Genomic DNA, 22,789 nt, shown 5'->3' with positions numbered 1-22,789 from the left:
CCACGTGACGATAACTGTAACCGGGTTCATTACTAACTCCGCGGAACGCAGTCCTTGTTAAGGAACTGATGGTGGCTTAACTCGTCGAAAATTATCCGTCTCCGTGGAAACCAAAGTTTCTTTACAGTGCACGGAGGCGAACATTTGGACAAGCCCACCCTCGCGTCCTATATTCTTCAGTTTAATTTTAATATTATCTTTCCATCTGTACGGAGGGCTGTCAAAGTGGAATCTTAGCTTCAGACTTTTGGACTAATATCGTATGTGCATGTCCCGCCCTCATTGGCCTGACGCCTGTCTTCTAAAAAGTACGAACCAGTTGCAAGAGTCCTCTGGAAAAGGTGAAGAGCTTGTTTTTAAGTTGTATGAAATGAAATAAAGGAAACATGAAAAGACAAGAAATACAGCACGTAACATAAGTGATTATAAGTAACACTCGAACCGGTGTGTCTGGGCTACGTATCTTTGCATTGCTATCGAAATACTGTGCGTATACCAGACAGTAAAACTACTCGAAAATTTCGTGTCACTTACACTTCATGTGCTTCGTGGAGCAGAGTCCTTCTTCAGGGCAAACCATCGCTCAGAGAGCGAAAATGTCTCCTCTTTCCATAAAACCCAAATGTCCTTCTTCGTGTTACTGGTGACCCACCGCTGGTCCCTAACAGGAGCCAGATGAGTTCAGTTCACCATTACTTTTACCATTTTAATATTATCATACTACTTACGCATATATATTCCCAGATTGACTAACATTTTGTATTAATTTTTCATATTTATCTTCATATTAAATGAACCAGCCATTAAATTTTCCACGACTTGGCCACAAAAGAATAATAATTATACGAATCATGGTGGAAAATGCTCTTGAATGAAATAAACCATAATTCTTTGTTGACATTTCCACTTTTTTCCATATTCCGTTTAACAGATGTTGAAGAAACATGGAATTTGCTGGCAAAACTCATGTCTCTACATGGCGTCACTATTGGGCACGTTCACGCCGGAATTCTGGGAAACTATTCAGAAGAAACCAAATGCGATGACAAACCGCCACTGCACTTCCTGCCGTCTAGTGACCGCAAATCACAGCAACTGTTGCACGAGGTAATTGGACGTGCACACCCAAACCTCGCCTGAACTCACTGGCCACAATCTTTTAGAGACGCCTCACGAAAGCTTTAAGCATTTGCCGGTACTTACCCCTTTTCAGCTGTCGAAGGGAAGCAGCCTGCGTTCCGGAAAATGGCTGATGATCCTCGACCCAGCAACATCCGTGGAAAAATTCTTCGCGGACATCCACATTCCGTTTGACTGCGAATTTCTAGTGGCCGAGATCGTGGATGTGCCGGGTAAAGGAGGGACGAGCGTGGCCCTCACCGAGGTGTATCGAGTCCAGCCCGCGCAACCACTGCAGAAATACCGCGCTGGCAACTGGAGTCCTCCTACTGGACTCGCTTGGTCCACTCTTCCGTTCCACCAGCGGCGACCAGACCTGCAGGGAATTACGATCAGAGCCGCGATAGTTGCAGATGTGGGTCACTTCTGTCAGCGCCCAAATTTCTTGAATTATTAAAAAATGTTAATCTTAATCGTTATTCAAAATTGGGCCCTGACAGCGCCTGCCAACAGCAAGATCTGTAATAATAAATGCATTTGTATTGACAGGGCATCTTCGCAACTGTGAAGAAGTACGAGGGTCAAAGGGCAGTGGAATTCGACGGATACATGATCGAGCTATGGACGGCGTTGGAGCACGAGCTTAATTTCACGTAGGCCGTTATAAATTTACTACAGACTGCAGTTTAAAGAAATATTTGCAGGACACATGTAGTATGTAGTTTTCGAATTAGAACTTTTCAGAAACATGACTCACTTAGTTAGTTAGTTAGTTAGTTAGTTAGTATAGAAGTGTGTGTCAAGGTATAGCCTTGTAGCGCCAGGGTGTGATCGACTTCTAAGTAGCGCCTGTACATTTTAACGCTTCGCTCACAAGAATAATGTACATTTTCAGAACGCAATTCTTTGTTCCTGAGGACGGAGTTTTCGGGTCCCTGGATGTCAACCGGACCTGGAACGGTATGATAAAGATGATTCTTGAGGACAAAGTGGAATTCGGAATCGGAGGCTTCGTCTTCACTTCCGAAAGAATGGCCGCTGTCCACTTCCTGCCTCCAACACGCACTTTTAAGTAAGACTATTTTCACTGGTTCAAAGCGTTTCTCGACACACCCTAAGCCGCGCACTGTTTGATTCTCCAAGGGCTTCTGGAAATGGTTGATTCGTTGCATCAACATGGTGTTGGCCGCTTGCTGTTACGTTATTGAAATGAAATTTCTAGGATGAAGGTCTTCATACGCCAGCCGAAACTGGAGGAAACGAGCGGAAGTTTCGTTGTGTCTCCGTTCACTGGTGGACTGTGGACGGCCATCATCATAACTGCGATAGCACTCACGATGGCTCTTAAGGTTGCCTGGAACGTCCGTGCAAAGAGCGGTCTTCAGAAGTCTGAAGATTGGGCGAGCTCGGTGTTCCTCATATTCAGCATCTTCTGCCAGCAGGGTGAGTCCTCCGCCTGAATGCCAGAACTTCAATTACTCTTCTCCCGACTAAAGAACAGCAGAGACGGTGAGCGATGTGTGTGTTCTGGATCACTCCGCAGGCGACATCAGGCACCTGGGCCGATCCTGCAGCCTCATCTGCCTAAGCGCGCACGTGACTGCCGTCGTTCTGCTCGACGCGTACTCAGCCACGCTGACGTCGTTGCTAGCCGTCAGACGCCACGAACTACCCTTCACAGACTTCGAGAGTCTCGTGAATGACGGGACATACAGGGTTATTGTCGGGTCGGGATCTGCGCATCTCAACTATTTCAATGTAAATACGAGTACTCCAGCGGTGACCAAAATAAAATATGTAAGATTTGAGGTTTTCACAGAAATGAGTATGAAGATTCCTGTCTTCTGGGTTGTTGCGCCGTGTAGTATGGTATACATACTACACGGCGCAACAACCCAGAAGACAGAAGTCTTCAAAATAAAATAATTCGTAACATTTTATGCCTTGTAACTACCAATGCGCCCAAACTTTCTGTCGAATTTAAAATAATATATAATTTAATAAGAAGTGGCGGCGTTTCTTGAGAACAGGATGCTGTATTTGGACCGAAGGAGGAATAAGAAGTAGGGGAACAGAGAAAATTACGTCATGAAGTTCTTCGTAATTGTTGCTCCCCACCAAATGCCACTAGCATGATCGCACAGGGAGGATAAAATACGAGGGGCATTTGCACGAGGGATATACAAAAATTCGTATAAAATTTTAGCAGAGAATACTGAAGGGAAGAGATCACTTGGAAGACTTTGGCGTAGATGGAAAGATGATATTAAAATGGATCTTAAAATGAAATGGGAGAGTGTAGACCGGATTCATCTGGCTCTGAACGGGAACCTGAGGTGGTCTAGTCACAAAATTGCAATCTTTAAGGTCGCGCGACGTCGCGACCCGAAGGGCGGGGCCAAGGCGAGTGAAGACAGCTCAGAACTCGTTCCGTATCAAAGTTAGCAACGCCGTATTGTTCGATTAGAGCTGGACGGAAGGAGTCCTTCCGCGGCCTTGAACCATGCAATTTGGTGACGGGTTCTACAGGCAGACACTGCCGTCAGCGCCGTCTGACATTTGTCGTCATATGCAAACGTAACAGACACAGCGAATTCTTCATTTGCCTCTAACGGAATACAGAATGAAAATCTAAAGTAAAGTTCATTATAACTTTACTGTTAATATGTCGATAATATTGAAAACGATTTTAAGTATTATTAGATGGTAAAACAATTGTCCGACAGAATCCCAGGAACCCGGTTCTCAGAGAAGTGTACAGGAAGCTGATAGAGCCCGGAATTGACAGCCTTCCGAAGAGCGTGGACGAGGGGCTGGCGAAGATGTGCGACCACCCGAAGATCGCTTACGTCGCTTCAGACCTGTTCCTCAGAATCGCTCGCAGCAGGAGGGCCTGCAGCGTCGTACCTGTCGACAAGGCGTCCTACCTGCTGACGGAGTCCTTGGTCCTCAGCAAGAAGAGTCCTTACAGGCGCGTCTTCAGTTCCAAGTACGTGCAACTCTGTCTTCCGTTTAAATCAAGTCAACTGATCAGTCAGGCAATCAATCCATTCATCCGTCTTTCTACAGAGGACGCCATGCGTCTTTACAGCAGTTCTCGGTTACGAATGTAGATGGCAGATTGTTCTGATTTACTCGTGCTGGTCCCATTAGGCAGCTGATAGAATCACTTATTAAGGAGATAAATGCACCAGTCGGATGAAGGCGAGGAAGGAAGTGGGCGAGTGCTGAAGACAGGGACGAAATCATTAACGTCGAATTTCAACGGGTCTTTCGCACTGGTAAAAGTGTTACCGACTGAGCGATAAACAAACGATGCCCATCCACCCTCGTAAAATTCGCTTGGCAACTGAGGACCTGCTCCAAATTCCAAACAAGGAAATAAGTGGACGGTCCGAAACAGCCGAAACGGCGAAGTCTGAAATACGCCGATTTAAATGCAGAGGTCAGTTTTGTTACTACAGGAGGACCAATGTTCACGCAGGTAAACAAAATGCCCTTCAGATGGAGTAAAATGTGTCTTTTGTTTCCTTCACAATGCAGGGTGCAAGACATGAGACGCTCCGGGATCCTCTCGCGGGCGGCCAGACACTTTTGGCCACCGCTCATGCCCGACATGGCACAGAGCACTCTAAGCACGGTAACTATGACGCCCGTCGGCATCATCTTCGTTGCCTTGGCAACGGGGACTCTGACATCCGCGTTGTTTCTTGTACTGGAATCCGTTCCGCAAAGGTCGAAACAGCGCAAAGGCAAACGCAGAGAGAGAGAGAGAGAGAGAGAGCTGACGCAAACTTTAAAAATGGAAACGACGTCTTCTGGGGCGCTGCGCCGGGTAGAAACTGAGAAGACGTTTCAGAGGCGAGAGCGGCCTACGTCACGAGGGCATTGAGAAAACCGGCAGCGACTAGACGTTTTTGGAATCTGGCATATAATAAAAGGTTCACAGAAACCGGAACGTGTTTGATTCTTTGTTTTGCAAGTGCGTTAAACGAGATTCGGTCCCTTCCGAACCCAACTTTCGTCTCTTTGGCGAATCTCCATGTGCCATTCACTCACAATCCGTGCTTAATATCACGTTCGTATTTTTAAATCCTTTCTTGTCTGGAATTGTGTGGGCCTGCACATTTTGTAACTACGAAGCACTGACTTGAACAAAAGATTCCTCATGTGCATGTAAGTGAATCAATTATTTACCTTTCACTTATTTAATGGTTCGACGCGTGTGATTCGTAAACCGTCACGAACTACAATTGTTAATAAATGGACTGGATTCCAGTGAAACGAATGTCGCAAGACGCAAAGTGAAAATAATATTAATTACGAGACTAATAAACGTGTGCCCATTAAACATGTGCAGGGGAAGAAGGCATGAGAGCATTAGTCACAGACCTCTTTTGTAACCTCTGACAAGCAGCTTTAAAATTAAAATTAAAATTAAAAACTATCCTCTTTGTAATGTATTATAACAGAAAGCGAGGGCCCACTCACGACGCAGTCCGTTTTCGAATCGCTGATGCAGTTGCAAATTCGCACTGAACTGAACTCTAAACAGAAATGAAACGTCTGCTTATATTTTTGCTGGGAGTGGTTTCTTCTGGGGGCGCGCAATTTACACATGAGACAACTGTCAAAATAACACTCGATGTTCTGAAGCAGCTCCATTCCTCGTGCGTCTACTTCCTACACTCAGAGGACCAGGGTAAGTCTCTCAGTGTTGCCAAAACATTTCAGTTTTTTGTACAGAATTACTGTCGTCATCGTCCAACGCACATTATCTCCTGTAAACACGGCTTTAGTGAACACGGGAATGAACCTTCTGCACGATGTGGCAGTGACCCACCCGCGTCACGTAATGTTGTAACCCGCAGGCGACATTCCGTCCGCCACTTGTCTTCCAACAGTCGAAGCGCGAGGACGCCCTTTCCACGAGAGCGACGAGTGTTCGACGTCGAACACCGCCTCACTCACGTCTCGTTCCTACGAAACTTTCCAGAATGGGATCCGGGATTCGTTTCCCGACTCTCCTGCGGCAAAGAAATCGACAGCGTCTCCTCTGACGAAGAGTTTCCGTCGCGTACCTGGATCGATCTTCAACCTTTTCTTACAGGGACTCTGCACATGCCGAAGTTCGTAATGTCCGTCGTGCGACAAGGCATTCCAGCAACGCAAATCCGCGCAGAAGCAGTCGGTTCTCTGGCGCATCGTCGCGCGAATTCTCTGTACGTCGCGATCTGCAGTGACAGGTCACCGGAAAATCTATTGCCACAGGTAAGAAGTTTGCTTACTAACAAGGAGCGGTGACGATCATTATGATGATGGTCTTACTGTCACAATTACAGATCTATTATGACTGATGATATCAACAACAAATCAAGTAAGAAACTTAAAAGAAAAATGACTTTGGAGACCAAGGCTTGGATGGAAGAGAAATGTTAGGTTAGGTTCGAAGATAAAAGGGTGGACTGAATTCGCAAAGTTAGGAGAACAGGGGCCAGTTGTGGGCTCTCGTGAAAATGCTGACGGCATTTTGGGGTGGGTAAATGAAAGGCAGACAATTCGTTCTGACCAACTAAACGACTGTTAGCTTCTCAAGAAGAACTTTCCTCCATCAAGTCTGCCACACACCCAGTGTTACAAAAACGCAAATAGTTTGTCACGTGTGAAATACACTGTGAAACACAAATCGAACAGTTATTCAATAGCCAACAGAAAACCCAGCTGGAGCGAAGTTCAGCACACAACAAACTCCACACGAATTTTACAAAATTATAGGCTACAAGGAGACGAATGCTACTGGTTCCTGAGAGTTAACTTGCTAGTATAAATGCGATCGCAAATTTAATTACTTTTAGGCTCGTGGACTGGTTGCAAATACGTCATTAGTTACACGCAGTGCTTAATTTTAAATGCAAATGAACAAAACGATGTTTCAAAACGAAAATTCTAAACTGCAGTTGCTGACAGCGAGCGAACTCCCGAAAGGCAAAAGGCTTGTGTTCGTGGACGAAGCGGTGTCTTTGGAGGAATTCTTCGCCGGAACTTACATTCCCTTCGATTCAGAGTTTCTGGTGGCTCAGACCTCGCCCGGGTCGAGGGGCAGAGGCGCGGTGGATGCGTCGCTTACCGAAGTATACCACGTCCACCCCACTCTGCCACTGCAGATATTTCGCATTGGTAACTGGAGCTCCGTTGCTGGACTCAGCTGGTCGTCCGTCCCACTTGTACGCAGGAGAGGCGATCTCCACGGAACTCTCATCAAAGGAGCACTTCGACCACAGGTACCGCGCGTTCATTTTATTCAGTGTAACGTCTGCCTCTGCGCACTTGCGTGCCTCCTTCCCAGGTGCGCAGATTGCCACAAGTTGGAAGGGAAATTCTTCGCGTTATTTGTGGGACTTAGCAGGTGCCTGAGAATAAACATGTAGATATGGACTAAGATTCAAATTGGAAACTGATTCATCTCCCGAGTTTAAACTAACCTTTCATTACTACAGTTGGTTAAATTGTATACTCAGGATGTGAAAGGGAGAGGGCTCACTGGGTAGACCAAATGGAAAAGGGGCATGGAAATTTCCGAGTCAAAGACATGAGAGTGAAAGGAGAAGGAACTGCCTGCGACGGGACTGACACACCACGAGCATGTGACGTAAACGTGTCTTTTACGACATTCTCGTTTTCCGCAGGCGCCGTACATCACAAAGACGACGTACAGAGATAATAAGCCGATCGAATTTTCAGGATTTTCCATGAGAATATTCAACGAATTTCAAAGCAGGATGAATTTCACGTAAGTACATTCCGACGCAACCATCAGTGTGGCAGTAACGTAACCGGAAACTCCACCTTCACTAAAGCCAAAATCCACCAACTGATACGAACTTGAGCCAGTTCAGTCCACGCCACATCTTCAATTCCCATAATTCATTTTAGTATCATTCTCCCGTGTCTTTCACGGCCTTTAAAATTACTATTTTTAAAAGGTTTCCTCACGTAGACTGACCGCAGTCCCACAAGCGTCCAGTCCTTCTACAAGCGGAACCCATCGAAGCCTCCACCTTTCATTTATCTTAGTGCTTTTCTATCGCCTCCATCTCGCGTGCTCAGTCGATCAAAAATTCCACGCCAATCTCAGTCTTCAGATCAGTTATGAACAAAAGACAAGAGGTCAATCGAGGTACATTCACGGGAGAATAATATTAAAATGAACGTAAAAAGACAGGATATAGTGGCCACTTGTGAACACAGTAACGCAAATTCGGGTTCGATCAAGAGCGTCTGAGCGACTACTAGATTTTTAAGAAGGTCATCGAAACAAATTCTGCAATGACTTTCCAAAACAAAATATGTGACTTCAGTCATTCAGTCACGACATTGTTCTCGCGGGACTAGCAAAACGCTGGGGCTGGACGACATCCACTAATGTTCGTGCAAAGTCAAATGTCAAGTTCAAACCCTTGCTGAGAAGTCTCAGTCTCCCCCCCCCCCCCCCACCCGCACCGCCGTCAAATATTTGCTTAGTGTCGAAAAATATGAAATGACGTGTGGAAAGCGCAAGCTCCTTGCACGCACGCACTCAGTCGCTGATTTGTCAATCCGTGCGGTGTGTTCTAATCGGAATACTACTCCGTGACCCGAGTTGCTTGTTTCGGGGGTTTCCCCAAGCGCCCGTTCTGCGAGTGGCTTACTTATTTGCACTAAGCTTTGAAAATGGTGACGACGTTCACTGGTGCAAAGTCACGCTTGTCCCACACAGAGCGGACTGCGTCGTTCCTCCTGACGGAGCGTACGGATTTCGAGACGCAAACGGAACGTGGAACGGGGTAGTCGGCATGGTGGCCACGGACGAAGTGGAGTTCGGGCTCAGCTTATTCTCCTTTGTGAAGGAACGCATGGACGTCATCGACTACCTGCCTCCAATTCTAAGCCAAAAGTAAGTTCTAAAATCATTTATAATTTACCAGAATACCACGAGACACAGCCATGTTCCATTTTATAGCAAGTATTAAAATAAGTTCTACACATCACGAACCATTAATGCTGCCATAATATTAACCTCGCTTTGACCATCGAGTAAACGCATGGAGGTGATGCTTTATGATGAATTCGACCGTAGTTCTCCGTGAATGGAGAATCAGACGAGGGTTGATAAACAGGCGAAGACGTTAATAAATACTAATTTTAAAATTAAACGTCATTCTTCCGATTATCTGTGTAGCGAAAAACAGCTTTTCCACAATTAACTACTGACAAGAGACACCGTTTCATGCCATTACAGATTAGTCGTGTACATCAGGAGGCCAAATGCACAACAGAACACGCTGAGCCACATATCGTCCCCCTTCACAGCTCCCCTCTGGGGCGCTGTAGTTACCGCCATGTTGACGCTCGTGGTAACTCTGTCGGTAACGTGGTATATGGGGCCGGAGCGTGAAAACACTGACTACAGCATGAAACACTGCTGGTTCTACGTCTTCGGAATCTTCTGCCAGCAAGGTAAGCAACGTGTAGTCGACGAAACTGCACCCGAAGACGCGTAGGATAAATTTGTCATAAGTCAGTTACCACCTGCATGATGACCTGCAATGCAACTGTATAAAATAACGAATGTAGTAACATCCTCGTGAAAAGACGCCTCGAGCCCTCGGTCCTGCAATGTCCGAGGGAAGTGTCGAAACATGTCGGCTGTCCGCAGGTCAAGCCTCGGCGCCGGCGCACTGGTCTTGCCGCGCGGTCTGCGTCACGGCGTACCTGACTGCCGTCGTCACGACAGCAGCGTACGCCGCCACGTTCATCTCGTTCCTCAGCGTTCGGCGGTACTCGCTGCCGTTCGCAGACTACGACGGCCTCGTGAGGGACGGCACGTACCGCTTCGGGGTAAACCGAGCGACCGGACACGTGGAGTTCTTTCGAGTGAGTAACGGAGGTTTCTGGGCATTAGCAACGCCCAGTGAGGTCGAGGGGTCTCGATGTTCCACAAGGGGCAATGCCACTCTCGGTTCTAAAGAGAAATTATTGCGTTTTGGGGATCTCTGCTGTTTCCATCTTGCCGAAGAGATTCGTCAACGCCCCCTGCCGGTGGGAAATGCTTCGTGCAAATTAATATGTAATGGTTTGTTGGCTTTTTAACAATCCATTACTTTATGTAGTATTAGAACCAAAGCAAAATTTCGTCTATATAAGTTAGTAACAAATGCATGTACGAAATTTAGTAAGATCAAGTTCAATCACTGTGAGATGTGAACACCTTAAAAGGGGATACCATCTTACAATACTGACGTTTGCCTTCAGGACTCGAGTGATCCTGTGATGAGACAAATTTATACCCAGCTGCTAGAGCCGGAAGTACGATCTATCGCACTACCGGAAACTGACCTTGAAGGCTTGCAACGTCTGTGTGCCGACGGCAGGTACAGTTACCTCACCCTAGACACGTCATTCAAAGGCCTAGAAGCTGATATACCTTGCCACGTCGTGGAAGTTGCACGCGCCTTCCACACGACGACGTTATCCATGATCATAAGCAAGTCAAGTCGGTACAGAGCTCTCTTCAGCCATCAGTAAGTATCGCGTGTCTCGCCGGTAAGGACCAGACCAGGTTAGCACGCGTGGGGGTCTCTGAAATACGATGACGATAATGGATTGTTTTTCGTATGTCCTGTCTCTTTCAACAGTAAACGTATAAGGGCTGCCTAGTGGTAGCAGCACGTGCAGACGAAATATTCTGCCATCTAAAGTGATTACCGAGAACATGGCAGTCGTGCGTCACAGACACTCGACAAATCACAAACCACAAATTTAAAAAAAAAGAGAGAGAGAGAGAACATTCAACGCCTTCAAAAGTTTTGTTATGCAGTCCCACACAAACTATGAAGCCTTCTTTCCAGCATTTGGTATGCTCAGCACGCGTACTAGAAACTGGAAAGAGAGAGCAACAAGGTCACTAGTTCGTACCTCCAAGGACTCAGCAGACCACGAAGAAACTCAGAAGAGACGATCTCCAGGCCAAAACCTGAACAGTCCTCATGTTATGAAATGTTACACGGGAAATATTATGAACCGAGTTCGTTTTAAGGAGGTTTACATTTTTAAGGGTTCCGCGTCTCCAGAGACAGCGTTGGAAATGTACTTTTGAAATGGAATGCATTTATTCAAAAGCTGTTTTTCAATTGTCACACGACGCAAACACAAACTGAGAAGATTATTTATTATTTATCTCGTGGCATTGCCGTTTCAGCATGCAAGAAATGAGGAGGACCGGGGTTCTGAAGCGGTTTGTGAGGAGCACGTGGGCGTCCAAGGTCGAGATCCTGGAGGAAAGCCTGACGCCGGTCTCCGTCGACATGATCACGATGCTCTTGACGCTGCCAGCAGGGGGCGTGGTTGCGGCGCTTCTGAGCTTCGTTTTAGAAATGGCGACTTTGTTTCTGCCCGCCTATCGAAATTCCAATCTTTAAATCTTCTTCTGCAAGAAATTGAATGTGCTTTTATCGTCATTAATAAATAAATGGAAGTTTCAAGTTCATTTGGAAATCGACTGTGCTTGCAATGAGGCCGATGTGGGCCGCATCTATCGATATTTTTCCTGTACTAAATCGCCCAATATTTTTAAATTCGACAATCGACAAGGATTTAACCAGATCTCGAGTACTGACTGTCATGTATTCTCGGGTTTAAATGCTTTGCTTTACAGACGGACGCCCGTACGATATTTTCCTATGCAAATATTAAATGCATATCCGATACGTAAATAAAGTGATTTAATTGTAAATTCGCTCACAGTATTGAAGGTTCTGCGAAGCGAGATGCGAAATTTCTGGCCGAGATGTTAACTGTTTAAAATATTAGCCCCCCGTTCAGATGAGGTTCGTGTTATCAGGAAGATGGACTTCGGCGGCCATTTCTGTCGTAGACACAGGTCGGCCGAGACTCTTCTTACATTTAACAGACGGAGCATTCCACCCCTAAATCACGCGAGGAGCACACGCGTGTGAAGACTTTGGTACAGGTTAGGTTAGGAGAACACGCGCAGAATAACAGAAGCCAATGTCCACATTTACTTATGCCCGTCGCGCCTGAGAATTTGCGCCAGACACCAAACTTCTGAAAGAGCATCGCCTGCAAAGTTTGGTGTTCGGTGAAAAACACAGCAAACAAAACGCTCGTCGTGAATCAGTGGGCACGAGGAAGCGTCTCTGTTCCGTTTGTTTTGTCAGTTGCTAAAACGAGGACCGAAGACCAGATCCTAGTGGAAATTCCCAATTCGTATTTTTCACCAAATGTTATTGGACGATCGAAATAGGATGAGATGGGCAGCGCATGTAGAAGCCAGGGATTATCACGTCGGCAAGGACTAAGAAAGGACTTTTCATTTGGGATTTATATTTATTTCGTTACAGTCGTTGTCCTGACAGCTCCTTTAACTTTCATCAGTAATTGCAACATTCAATAAAACTTCTGAAACGTAAATACACAATTCGTTCGCCATCTTCCCATACAGAGGACGAAAGGTAACTTAATCAGGATGGTCAAACGCACACTGGACTAGTATTACACAGGGTTTGTTACAAATGCGTTGTACTGCCGCCCCCCCGCCGCCCCCCCCCCCATCTCCCATCAAGTTGCACGACGTTCTTCTCATTGGTTTTCACACACGCTTCCGGAGTAAAGGAGTCTGCCGTAGTACGTACGTCATTAAAGGTCGGTCATAGGAATCGTACCAGAAAGCCAAGATCCCGCAATCAGTCAAATTTCTTAGCAACCACGCAGTTTTCATTAACGTCATGTCTGGCTGCACTCGAACAGCGACCTACAAGGCGGTGGAATGTCCAGCGCACGATCACGTAGGTTAGATACGAGGCTAGCAGAAGGACGAACAACGCGGTTGCCATGACATCCAGCAAGAAATATTGGTACCAAGTCAAGTCTAACGCAGCTGACCGAAGGTGACGGGCGCCATTATGTCGAAGTACATACTCCGCCCACCAGACTGCGCTGTCTAATGGTTTGTCTGGCCTATCCTTTGCCACGGTTGAAAACTTCAGCATATTTTCTCTGAAACTAAGGAAAGAATTAATTAAGGACGCATTTTGTAATCGTCAAATGAAGTTCAACACAGTGCGCTGATTATAAACTTGATCCGTGAACAATAAACAACAATTCTAATTGCAAATGAAAGCGGCACGACCCAAATGTTTACACAGCGTCAATGTTCAATGCACAACACAGCAACAAACGCCACGTAGCCAATTCTTGCCTGAGGAATTCCACGCATAACAGAAACTGCTTAAATGATGTAAATAATATTTTACCCTGCGAATGTAATCTGTGAAGAAAATGCAGATTTATTAGTTGTTAAAGCACAGTCGCCTCTGGGCTTTAAAGACGTGAGTGGTTTGACCTAATGAGTTGAACAAACACACAGGGTTTTCGAAATGTTCCTTGCCTATGATACAAGTTAGGAATACATATGTAAGCGACGTTTTTCCACGGTCTTGAGTACAATATGCTGTTCTTCACGAAGAACACTGAAGGTTTTAAAATATTCGCATTATGTTAAACTAATTTTACGTGGAACGCAAAACAATGTGCGAGCTATTTGCTGAACAGATTCTCGACGAATGCTATGCAGAAGCTGGCCACCTCTCGTACAGTTAAGACGGCGACACTTGTACCAGCGGACACTGTGGGGTCTCGGGCGCCAGACTTATGGAACTTCACTCAGAGTGGCCGACATGTAGAACTTCTGGGAACCTATTACACGAACCAACTGCTTCCAGTAGTTGCTAAGCTAGTCAAATCCCTCGACATTTTACAGATATCGAAGGTTTTATTATTCAACCAGATGCATCCACTCTACATACTCACCCATTCTACTTTACAGATCTACTTTAATATTATCCTCATACCTATATACATAGTTTTTCCCCAGCTGGTCTCTTGCCCTCAAGTTTTCCAAATAAAATTTTGAATGAATATCAAGTGTCTCGACATCTTTGATTTGTCGTAAGTTACGTACACTTTACTGCCTATCACCTCACAACTTAAGCAGTCAAAATTTATGGCCCGCAGAAAGAGATAATTATGTCGCAGCAGGCGACATAATTATTTTCGAATTTCATAGAACATTTTAAAAAATTAACCACTGAAGGCAAAACAAGGTCGCGAGTCTTGGCAGGCGTTTCGATGACCTCGGTGATTTTTCCGTCAGTCCAGTACAAGATAAGAAGAAGAAGGAAAAACAACTTCACGATGTCAACGCTTCAATCAGTCACAAGTTGTTCCGTGAACAAGTCGTCAGTCGTACTAAGTTCCCCGCCGCCCGGGCCTTCAGTCTCAGAGACCGATCTGACGCTGTAAGATTTTCGGTGTGGATGGCTGTCAGTCCTTTCACAGTGACTTATAGTAAAAACAGCTTCGCCCTTGGGTGCTTTGCCCATCATCAGAAATCACTATTTATAACTCGCTTGGCTACACTGCACATTATCCTAATGAATTCAGCCCCATTCCATTTCTTCCGTGTGTTCTAAAGTTGGCTAATGATTGTATGGCAGCAAATGCACACGTCACTCGCTCAATTTGCATACGTAAATTTCCTTAATTTTTAAATGGATACAACAGTTTACTTTGTCACCACAATAAAAAAAAGAGCATAATTCCTAACAAAATATCCAGACAGACACGAAGACTTGCACACACTTTGAATACTCTGCTTATTCTGTTATCGTAATGACGCATGACGATGGCAAAATTAAGGCCGAAACATGTTACAGTAAGAAATAATGGCATAAAAGAAAGGAAAAGCTTTTCCGTGTAAACTGTTGTGGGGGTTTAGGAACAATATCGAGACCTAATAGAGACCTAATATTACGCGAAATTAAGTCTAAATTTATTCATGTTACATTTAAGTTCATAAACTTATACACAAAAACGTCGGTATTCATGTGTGTGTGTGTGTTCGCTTGTAGTTCGAGAACTGATATTCCAACTTCTACCAAACTTGGCATGCTTATTCCATGAGAATAAACAGAAATGCTTGAGAAATGCCAAAACTGTGATAAAACGTCTGGACTTCGAGTCCAGATGAAGTTGGTCTCTGTACCTTCGAAATTAAGCATGACACAACAGCGCCAGGACCAAAATTGTTGTTTTTTTCGGGGGGAAATAACACGAAAAAAGCCACCCCAAATGTGCTCCTGGGTTTCACTCCCATTGAAACAAACGTCGGCAGGGAGAAAAGAAAATAATCACGGAAGTGTGACTTGAGGTAAGGAGTCGTAGCGAAGTGGCAAAGATCGAACGCAGATTCAGTTCCATCAGAAACCGTCGTGCAGGTACACATTTCAGAAAGAATTTACTCACGTGGGATCATGGAGAACCTTCCTGGTGGCTGTCACCAGCCCATCCTTGGAAAGGGTGGCATAGTCCAGTTGCAGCCCGACGCCAGCGTCCACCATTTTGCGAACATTGTGTTGCTGGTCGGCGATGAAGGGTATTCCTATCAGAGGCACCGCGTAATACGTGGCTTCTTGGAAACTCTGCAGGCCGCCCTGTGTTATGAACAGCCTCACGTTCGGATGAGCTAGACGCGTACAGAGGACACTCGAGCTTCATTTCCTTCGTCCATTCTGGAGACTCGACAGTTGCCACGTGACAAAATACTCACCCAGAACGTCTTGTTGAGGCAGCCACTTCGCTAGCTTCACGTTATCGGGCACATCCGACGTGTCGTTCGCCTCCCACTTCCACAGGACGCGTTGGGGTACATCCGCAAAGGCAGACAGGAACACCCGCCTCTTCTCTGGCGACATCGTCTCGCTTCTCACATTGCTGCCCAGGCTGAAGTAGACTGCCCCCTTCGCAGCTCCGTCCAGGAACTCCTGCAGGTCCTTCGCGGCAAACAACAACACCTGAGACTCCAGCCACTGTCGCAGGACTTCAGGGGTCACTCACCTTCTCATTATTAATGAATATTGAATTGGAGAGGACTAGGAAGGAAGCGTCGTGACTCAGTTCGCACTCTTCAACTGACCTGAGGAAGTTGTTTCGGCTTCTCCTGGATGTGGATGTTTCCGAGTTGTATGACCGCGGGAAGAAGGGGCAGCGGGTAGCTCTGACTCCAGTGGCTGTTCACCATCACGAGGCTGACGTTTTTTTCGGCCTCCCAGACAGACGGAGGACCACGGCCGAAGTGATAGCGCATGGCGACCTCGTTCATCGGCATCAGCAACGCGTGCCATAGAACGCTGTGTCGACAACAAGCGAAACGGATTGGTAAAACATTCCGCTTCGTGTTCAAGCCCCGAACCGGGACAATATCGAAACACAGACCCAGCCAACTCCATCCTAATGTTATCTTCTGATCTTCTCTTTGGCATCCAAGTGCTCAGCCTTCAAGAGGTTTCTCCACAGAATCATTTATTTATCCCTCGGTTCATCCAACCTATCCTAACGACCGATTAATTTTAAGTTCCCTGTCGTAATAACAACACGTGGGCACAATAAACACGAAGTTATTCCTTACGTAATGTCCCAAACTATTCACTGACTTCATCATCCTTCGACTTTTTCGAGAACAGACTCTTGAAAATTGTTTTACCTCGAAAGAAAAGGCGTTGTATCAAGGGCAGATGTTTTAGTTCTGTACAAAATTTTATTCGTTGTCAGAAAATTGGACGAAACTGCGCCAAATAGATAAACGAACTTTCGGAAATGTTCCTTCTAATTGCTTCACTGGAATTCATAAAATTCTGTTCCATTTGAGAGCGTTGCTCCTAGATGGACCTACTTTTCTATACTTCTGAACTTAACTCTGAGTCGGTCGATACATTAACCGGTATATTCCGGAGCAGAGAAAATCGCTGTGGGATAAGCAGCCATCTTACCGACATCTTACATCTTACATCAGTGACTTCACGTAGGGACTTTGCAATAAAAGATGGACTTATTTGACACATTTTTACAATTCATAGCAAGCAAATTATTGCGACTGAGAAAGTCACTCTTCTAAGTGTCAGGATGGCACCTAAGCACAACCCTGGACACCCCCCAGCTCTCCTGCAGAATTGTAGACGTACCTGTTCCAGACGTAAATGGCCGTGTTGTGTAAGCGCTGGAAAAAGGTCATGTGACCGGTGTATGGAAGGTAATAGTCTGGAAAGTACGCAGGATTGTTGGGACTCCCAACGGCGGCCAGAGTGGCAGCAGTGATGCCAACGGACCGGATGCCAATCACTGGGGGAGACCCGACGTGGTGAATCAGGCCGTAGTAACATTGGTACCGGCTCATTTCCATGAACACCAGATCGAAACTCGTGTTGGTGCTCGGGTGACACCTGCGAAAATGACGAGCAAGCAACACGAATTCCAAACAAATCCGAAAAATATACTAACCTAACCTTTAAAATTCTTTCCGCGCACTTTAATTCCAATTTTCTTTCAACTTATTCAATCAGAGACTCGTCATGAGAGTTCCTTGCCTAATCACCAGAGTAGGTTTTCCTTTCAGAAGCTGATAGTCGCCCACATAGTCACGAAATGCCCGTGTTATATGAACCTCGACATTTTGATGTCGCGCTCACAGCAGGCCGCTCGTGGACGCTATCCTGAGTCAGGTAAATTTGTACCTGTCTGTCGCACGGTATTTTAGTAAGATCAGTTCCAATTTCATCCTGTCATCCACTTCTAGGTCTCGCCACTGATATTTCACAGTTAACATTTCGCACAAATTGATCATCTTTCTTACTCATAGTCAGTAAACACAATAACATTTATGAAAATTAGTGTTTACTAAATTGGATTTTCTGTCTTCCTTGACCGACAATTTAATATCTTTTCGACTTTAGTCCAGCCGTGATTTTGGACGATAACACAGCGTCTTTAAGACAGTTATTATCTAATGTTGGACTGCTGTTACTCACCTAATGAAGTCCTGAATAGCGGGCGACCCGAGCTGCATATTGCACACAATTCCAACATGCAGGGAAAACCTCAGAACTGTACCAAACGCGGTGATGCCTTGGCAATCCGAAAAGTTCAGTTTCCCCCGAACATAGTCGTACATGAACGATAGATCGACGTCTGTGTAGTTGCCAATGGGTTCCTGGCAAAACGCAGTGAAATCGAATTATGAACACTTAATTAATCGCTGTAAATTTTGTGCACCTGCAAAGCGAAATTGTTATAAGCAACTCAAAACGCGTTTTATTGTCAAACATTGAACGAGCCACCAAGTATTTACGAAATATCTGTCACCTCTTGTCACTAGTATCAAAAATAATTAGGATGTTCTGAGTTACAGTGCCTTTTCTTAGTCCTGTCGGCACTGTCTCTCCTTAAATCATGCAAAATTCATCCAAATACTTTTACTTAATTCATTTCTTCACTGTGCCCATTTGTAACGGTATTTCATGACCTAGTGAAGCTCCTTGGGTAAACCAAAATCAAAGACGACCTTCTCTGCGAAAAACATTAAATATTAAAATCAGTAGATGGCGTCCTGACCCACGACACGAATTTGGTCAACACAGCCTCACTTCGTACGAAATTTGCTACCAATGTGCGCTAACTTGAAGATTTAAGCACTTTCCACCCACAGTCATCTTCAAGCAGAATTTGTTTCAAGATGCTCGCCACAGAACATCGGCAGAATCACTTCGGGTCTCGCCTGCATTCAATTCTCCACATCTCAGGCACCACGTGACGAAGACGGGAAACTACGACGTTCTGTGAATTACTTCGGATGACTGAGAGTCGCTCATTTTCTGATTACGTCACTGCCTTCAAATCGAACCGTTTGGTTAATTGGTTAATATCGCCCAGACTACACAGCGCAACAACCCAGAAGACGGAAATCTTAAACCTTAAACCACTTTGCGATAATTTAAGAACGCGTTTGCGTCAAATTTGATAAACCCCGATCAAAATACAAATCATTGAAACGTGGAATGTTTGAGACGCGTAATTATGAAGCTCTTGCAATGCATGGAAATGTGCTGCACGTGAAAGTGACTGACCTTGAGAGGATCCGTGCTAATTACAGTCACGTGATGGCCACGTGCTGAAAGCGCCTTCATTATGGTTTGAAACACAAGCTGGTGGCTGAAGGAGGGAGAGGGGAAGATGCCCAGGATTCTGGCACCATCACCCTGGAATTCTGCGCACGCCAGGAGAACAACCAGGCAACTCGCCCGAATTAGATCCATTTCAGTTCGCACTAGAAAACAGAAAACACAGAAATCCATTTCCTAAATCTGTCCGAGCTACAACCGACATACATTCATAAAATCGGTAACCTACGTATTTCCGCAGACGACTGAGCAGGAAAGGCTCCAACCGATTCGGTGTCAGCGCACAGCATAAAGGCCACGAACGGCACAGTCGCCAATTAAACTTGTCTGTAGAAGTGGAAGGCTTGGACTAGATTAAAATGTTTCATGTTAAAGTCCATTGGCGGGCTTTTGTGATTAGCGCAATATATTTATTTACCAGTGGAACGGATATAAAGAATTAACTCGATTACTATACACGGGCACAGAAGACTTCGCGGCGGAAAAGAATCAGAAGACCAGTCAGTATATAAGCGTGGAACGTGAAGACGCCACCGGAAGACGTCAAATGACACAGAGCCGCCTCTATTTCAAACGCCCGGCGTCTGAATGCGACGTTAATTAGCGTGGTTTAAAGCAGCTGATTCACAGACTCACCCGGTAATTCTGAGGCTCTGAGCGACGCCAGGAAGCGCAGTGGCAAATGGCCCCCGGTCTGACCGAACAACTCATCTGCGACAAAACAAACTAGCACAGCGGGAAAACGAAGCAGAACTCGAGGCAATTACTTCATGTGACAGCGATAACATTTTCGCAAGACATTTCGACATTACGTAAGTACTTTCCACGAAGACAGTTAATGAACGTACAAGGATACGGACAGCGTAAACAACATTAAAATTTGAACAGAACTAGTTTCTTAACAACATATTTCAGCTAGCAAAGAAGAGAGTACAGACGTCAACATTTTGATTCCGTATGAAAGGCACACGACGTTCGGTTTATTCTTAACACGAATTCTGGACAAAATGTCAACACAACGAAAGCAGAATCCATTTCTCCGAAAAAGGTTATCAACTGACAATTTCCGTGCGCTTACAGCGAACGCAGGCAACTAATGTCAAATCAACAAGCCAGCTCCTTTTTGAAGTGCGCTAAACATTTTCCAATCATCAACGCCTAGGTTTTCCGACTGTAAATCTGTTTCGTATCTCCCATTCGTGCTACATGCTCTGGCCATCTCAGCCTCCCCCATTCCATCAGATTAAATTTATCTGGTGAAGGCCGTGCGTAACTTATGAAGATCCTCGCCCTGAAAATTCCTCTGACCTCCGAATTTGTCTTGCAGGCGACAGTCAAAAAAACGAAGCTTCTGCGTGGTTGTTTCTGGCCGCTCAATCGACTGATTTCTCGATGCCTGATTTTCCTACGGCTGACTGCCTCTCCAGTGACCGAGATGACAAACACCACACCGAGTCTGCGTTTGCGCTGTCTTAAGTAACTTGCCTTAAGTGCAATGCCTGTGAGGGAGACTTTCAGGACATGGGTGATGGAGAAACGCTCTGGCCTGTGCTGCAAAGTTTTGTCAGGAAAGCAACAAAAGTTTACCTCCAAATACGTGCAACTGTTGTGCAGGAACCACGGACAACCCTGAAACAAAATTCGGTCGTTCCACGGAGAGCGGGTGTCGGAAGGACTCAAAGGTTGACGCGTGATCTGGCACGCCGGTGATACCAGGTATCGGGCGAAGCGGCCATGGGCCACTTCCCTGATTGAACTACGAAGCTTATATTTGAGTTTCGCGCTGTTTAAAGCCACGCGGAACGAATGTGACAGAACGCAAATACTTCTAAAGACACTCAGACCGTTGCCCTGCATTGACCCTTACTCCATTTCAAGCTTAAAAGTTTCCACGTAAAATGTTTAGATTTCTTTTTAATTTTCCGCCCAAGCAGCCCACCCACCGCACTGCCCTTCTCACCAAACAAAGTTGTATCCGTTTTCTACACCGCCTTTGAGATTGTCCAGTGGAGCTTAAGTTTCTACTCATTTTGACACACACTGAGACAATTCTTAAATCTTAAGAATCTAATCCACTGACTACCTCAAACGGTTCTTTACGCCTGAATTGACGATTAATAAGTGAGAAGTATCGCTCGTATTATTAACTTTGTCCAGTGCTAAACAGAAACCATACAATTTTCTTGTCATGTTTCGAGGTATTTATGAAAGTCAGTAGTAAAACAGTGCGATTACAAAGTCAGGCAAACCATATTAAATTGTTCATCGATACAATTGGACTGAATTAAGACACGCACGATGTGGCAGTGACTCGCGTCACGTAATGTTGTAACCCGCAGGCGACATTCCGTCCGCCACTTGTCTTCCAACAGTCGAAGCGCGAGGACGCCCTTTCCACGTGAGCGACGAGTGTTCGACGTCGAACACCGCCTCACTCACGTCTCGTTCAATTCTCCTGTGCAAAAGAAATCGATAGCGTTTCCTCCGTCGCATCGCCTCCGTGACACGAGAAGTGTTCCGGTCGATGTTCTGTGTTCAGTCGCATCGGACATGAGGAAAAATGAGCGCTTGCGAGGCTGAACGCCGTCGACATTTTCAGCACTTCGTACAACAATTTCTTTATTAATTTAACTGCAAGTAGAACACGTCGAGAATGTACTGCGTGTCTTTTCGATAAGCGTCTGTCACAGAACGAAAATGATTCATTTGCTTGTCCACTCTTTATTGTTCAGTTTGTGCTTTCGAAAATGTTAAGGTTAGAATTAGAACGGCGATGCGCCTTAAAACGGGCCTTACAGCTGTTATGACATAAACATGATTAAAGCACCTAAGAAACATGAAAGTACCTGTCTTCTGCGTAGTAATTAAGAGTCGAGTTTCCTCTTCCTTCCCCGCAACTAAAACAAAGCTCACATTGAAACTCTTACCTGCACTGGCTCTTCACGTGATTGAATGGCACTCCAACAAAATGAAATTGTAACTCAGGCAAAAATAATAACTATTCTTGCGCACGAGAAATTATATTTGACAAAAACTGAATTGAATTACCGTTTAGTCACAGTTCGCTTTCTTTCTACCGATTCTGTTATGGCAGGTTCTCGCACGGTCGTTGTCACGGAAAAGACGCCGTGGCTGTTCTAAAAGCTTTTGTGATGGGGGTGATATCAGTCAACCACGTGACTCGGACCTTGAAGGCCGGTCTCGTCGTTACTGCTTTCGCACTTTCACCGTCTTATCGGAAGGGAACAGGCCACGTGTGAGGCTCAAAGGGCAGGATAATATTAAAACGGATCGGAAATAAAAGCGGTGGTGTGGATCGGATTCACCTCTCACAGGACAGGAACCGGAAGTCGGCTCTTGCGAACATGGAAATGAGTCTTCCGGTTTCATAAAGGCGAGGAGGAATTCCTTCAACGTTCTTCTTGGTCGAATGGTAAGTACTCTTGCTTCAACTTCGGAAAGCCTCGGGTTCAACTCTCAGCCCAGAGTCCTGCTACTCTGACTAAGGGATTTCGTGGTTTTTCCTCAGTCTCTCCAGGTAAATTCCAGCCACGATCGCTTCCTTCCCAAAAAAATATTCACTGTCAACCTCGCGTTGAATA

At 45.5% G+C, this 22,789-nt stretch overlaps 3 protein-coding genes across 8 annotated transcripts in view; 1 reads left to right on the top strand and 2 right to left on the bottom strand.

The window, feature by feature from the left end:
• nan (transient receptor potential cation channel subfamily V member nanchung) overlaps positions 1 to 1,333 on the bottom strand; it is a 29,177-nt gene extending 27,844 nt beyond the window's left edge. The window contains exon 1 of the mRNA XM_087351341.1: positions 1,204 to 1,333. The gene's annotated coding sequence lies outside the window, so the exon portion shown is untranslated. The remainder of the gene's footprint in view (positions 1 to 1,203) is intronic.
• LOC147873393 (UDP-glucosyltransferase 2-like) lies at positions 1,210 to 22,341 on the bottom strand. Of its 6 annotated transcripts, none has more exons than XM_087351346.1 (8): positions 19,417 to 19,785; positions 19,134 to 19,333; positions 18,039 to 18,220; positions 17,196 to 17,453; positions 16,151 to 16,364; positions 15,785 to 16,007; positions 15,481 to 15,700; positions 1,210 to 1,495 (listed from the first exon to the last, which is right to left on the bottom strand). In XM_087351346.1, the coding sequence occupies exons 1-8, from the start codon at positions 19,475 to 19,477 to the stop codon at positions 1,210 to 1,212; spliced, it is 1,644 nt and encodes a 547-aa protein (XP_087207472.1). In that variant the 5' UTR covers positions 19,478 to 19,785. The 6 variants fall into 6 exon arrangements, with proteins under 6 accessions (XP_087207472.1, XP_021942241.2, XP_021942242.2 ...); XM_022086549.2 differs by lacking the exons at positions 1,210 to 1,495; positions 19,417 to 19,785 and adding exons at positions 12,485 to 13,179; positions 22,236 to 22,341; XM_022086550.2 differs by lacking the exons at positions 1,210 to 1,495; positions 19,417 to 19,785 and adding exons at positions 12,485 to 13,179; positions 22,115 to 22,253.
• LOC147873394 (glutamate receptor-like) lies at positions 8,786 to 11,682 on the top strand. The gene is made up of 5 exons (XM_087351353.1): positions 8,786 to 9,052; positions 9,398 to 9,615; positions 9,815 to 10,032; positions 10,411 to 10,679; positions 11,357 to 11,682. Exons 1-5 carry the CDS (start codon positions 8,952 to 8,954, stop codon positions 11,574 to 11,576), a joined length of 1,026 nt encoding a protein of 341 aa, XP_087207479.1. The 5' UTR covers positions 8,786 to 8,951; the 3' UTR covers positions 11,577 to 11,682.
• Positions 22,342 to 22,789: the final 448 nt, after the last annotated feature.

This window comes from Zootermopsis nevadensis, unplaced genomic scaffold (assembly GCF_977971745.1).
Source record: "Zootermopsis nevadensis isolate Lab colony 2312 unplaced genomic scaffold, Znev_1.0 Znev_ptg000019l, whole genome shotgun sequence".
Classification (NCBI taxonomy): Eukaryota; Metazoa; Arthropoda; class Insecta; order Blattodea; family Termopsidae; genus Zootermopsis; species Zootermopsis nevadensis.
The sequence above is the reverse complement of the archived record's forward strand: the minus strand, read 5'-3'. Positions and strand labels throughout refer to the sequence as shown.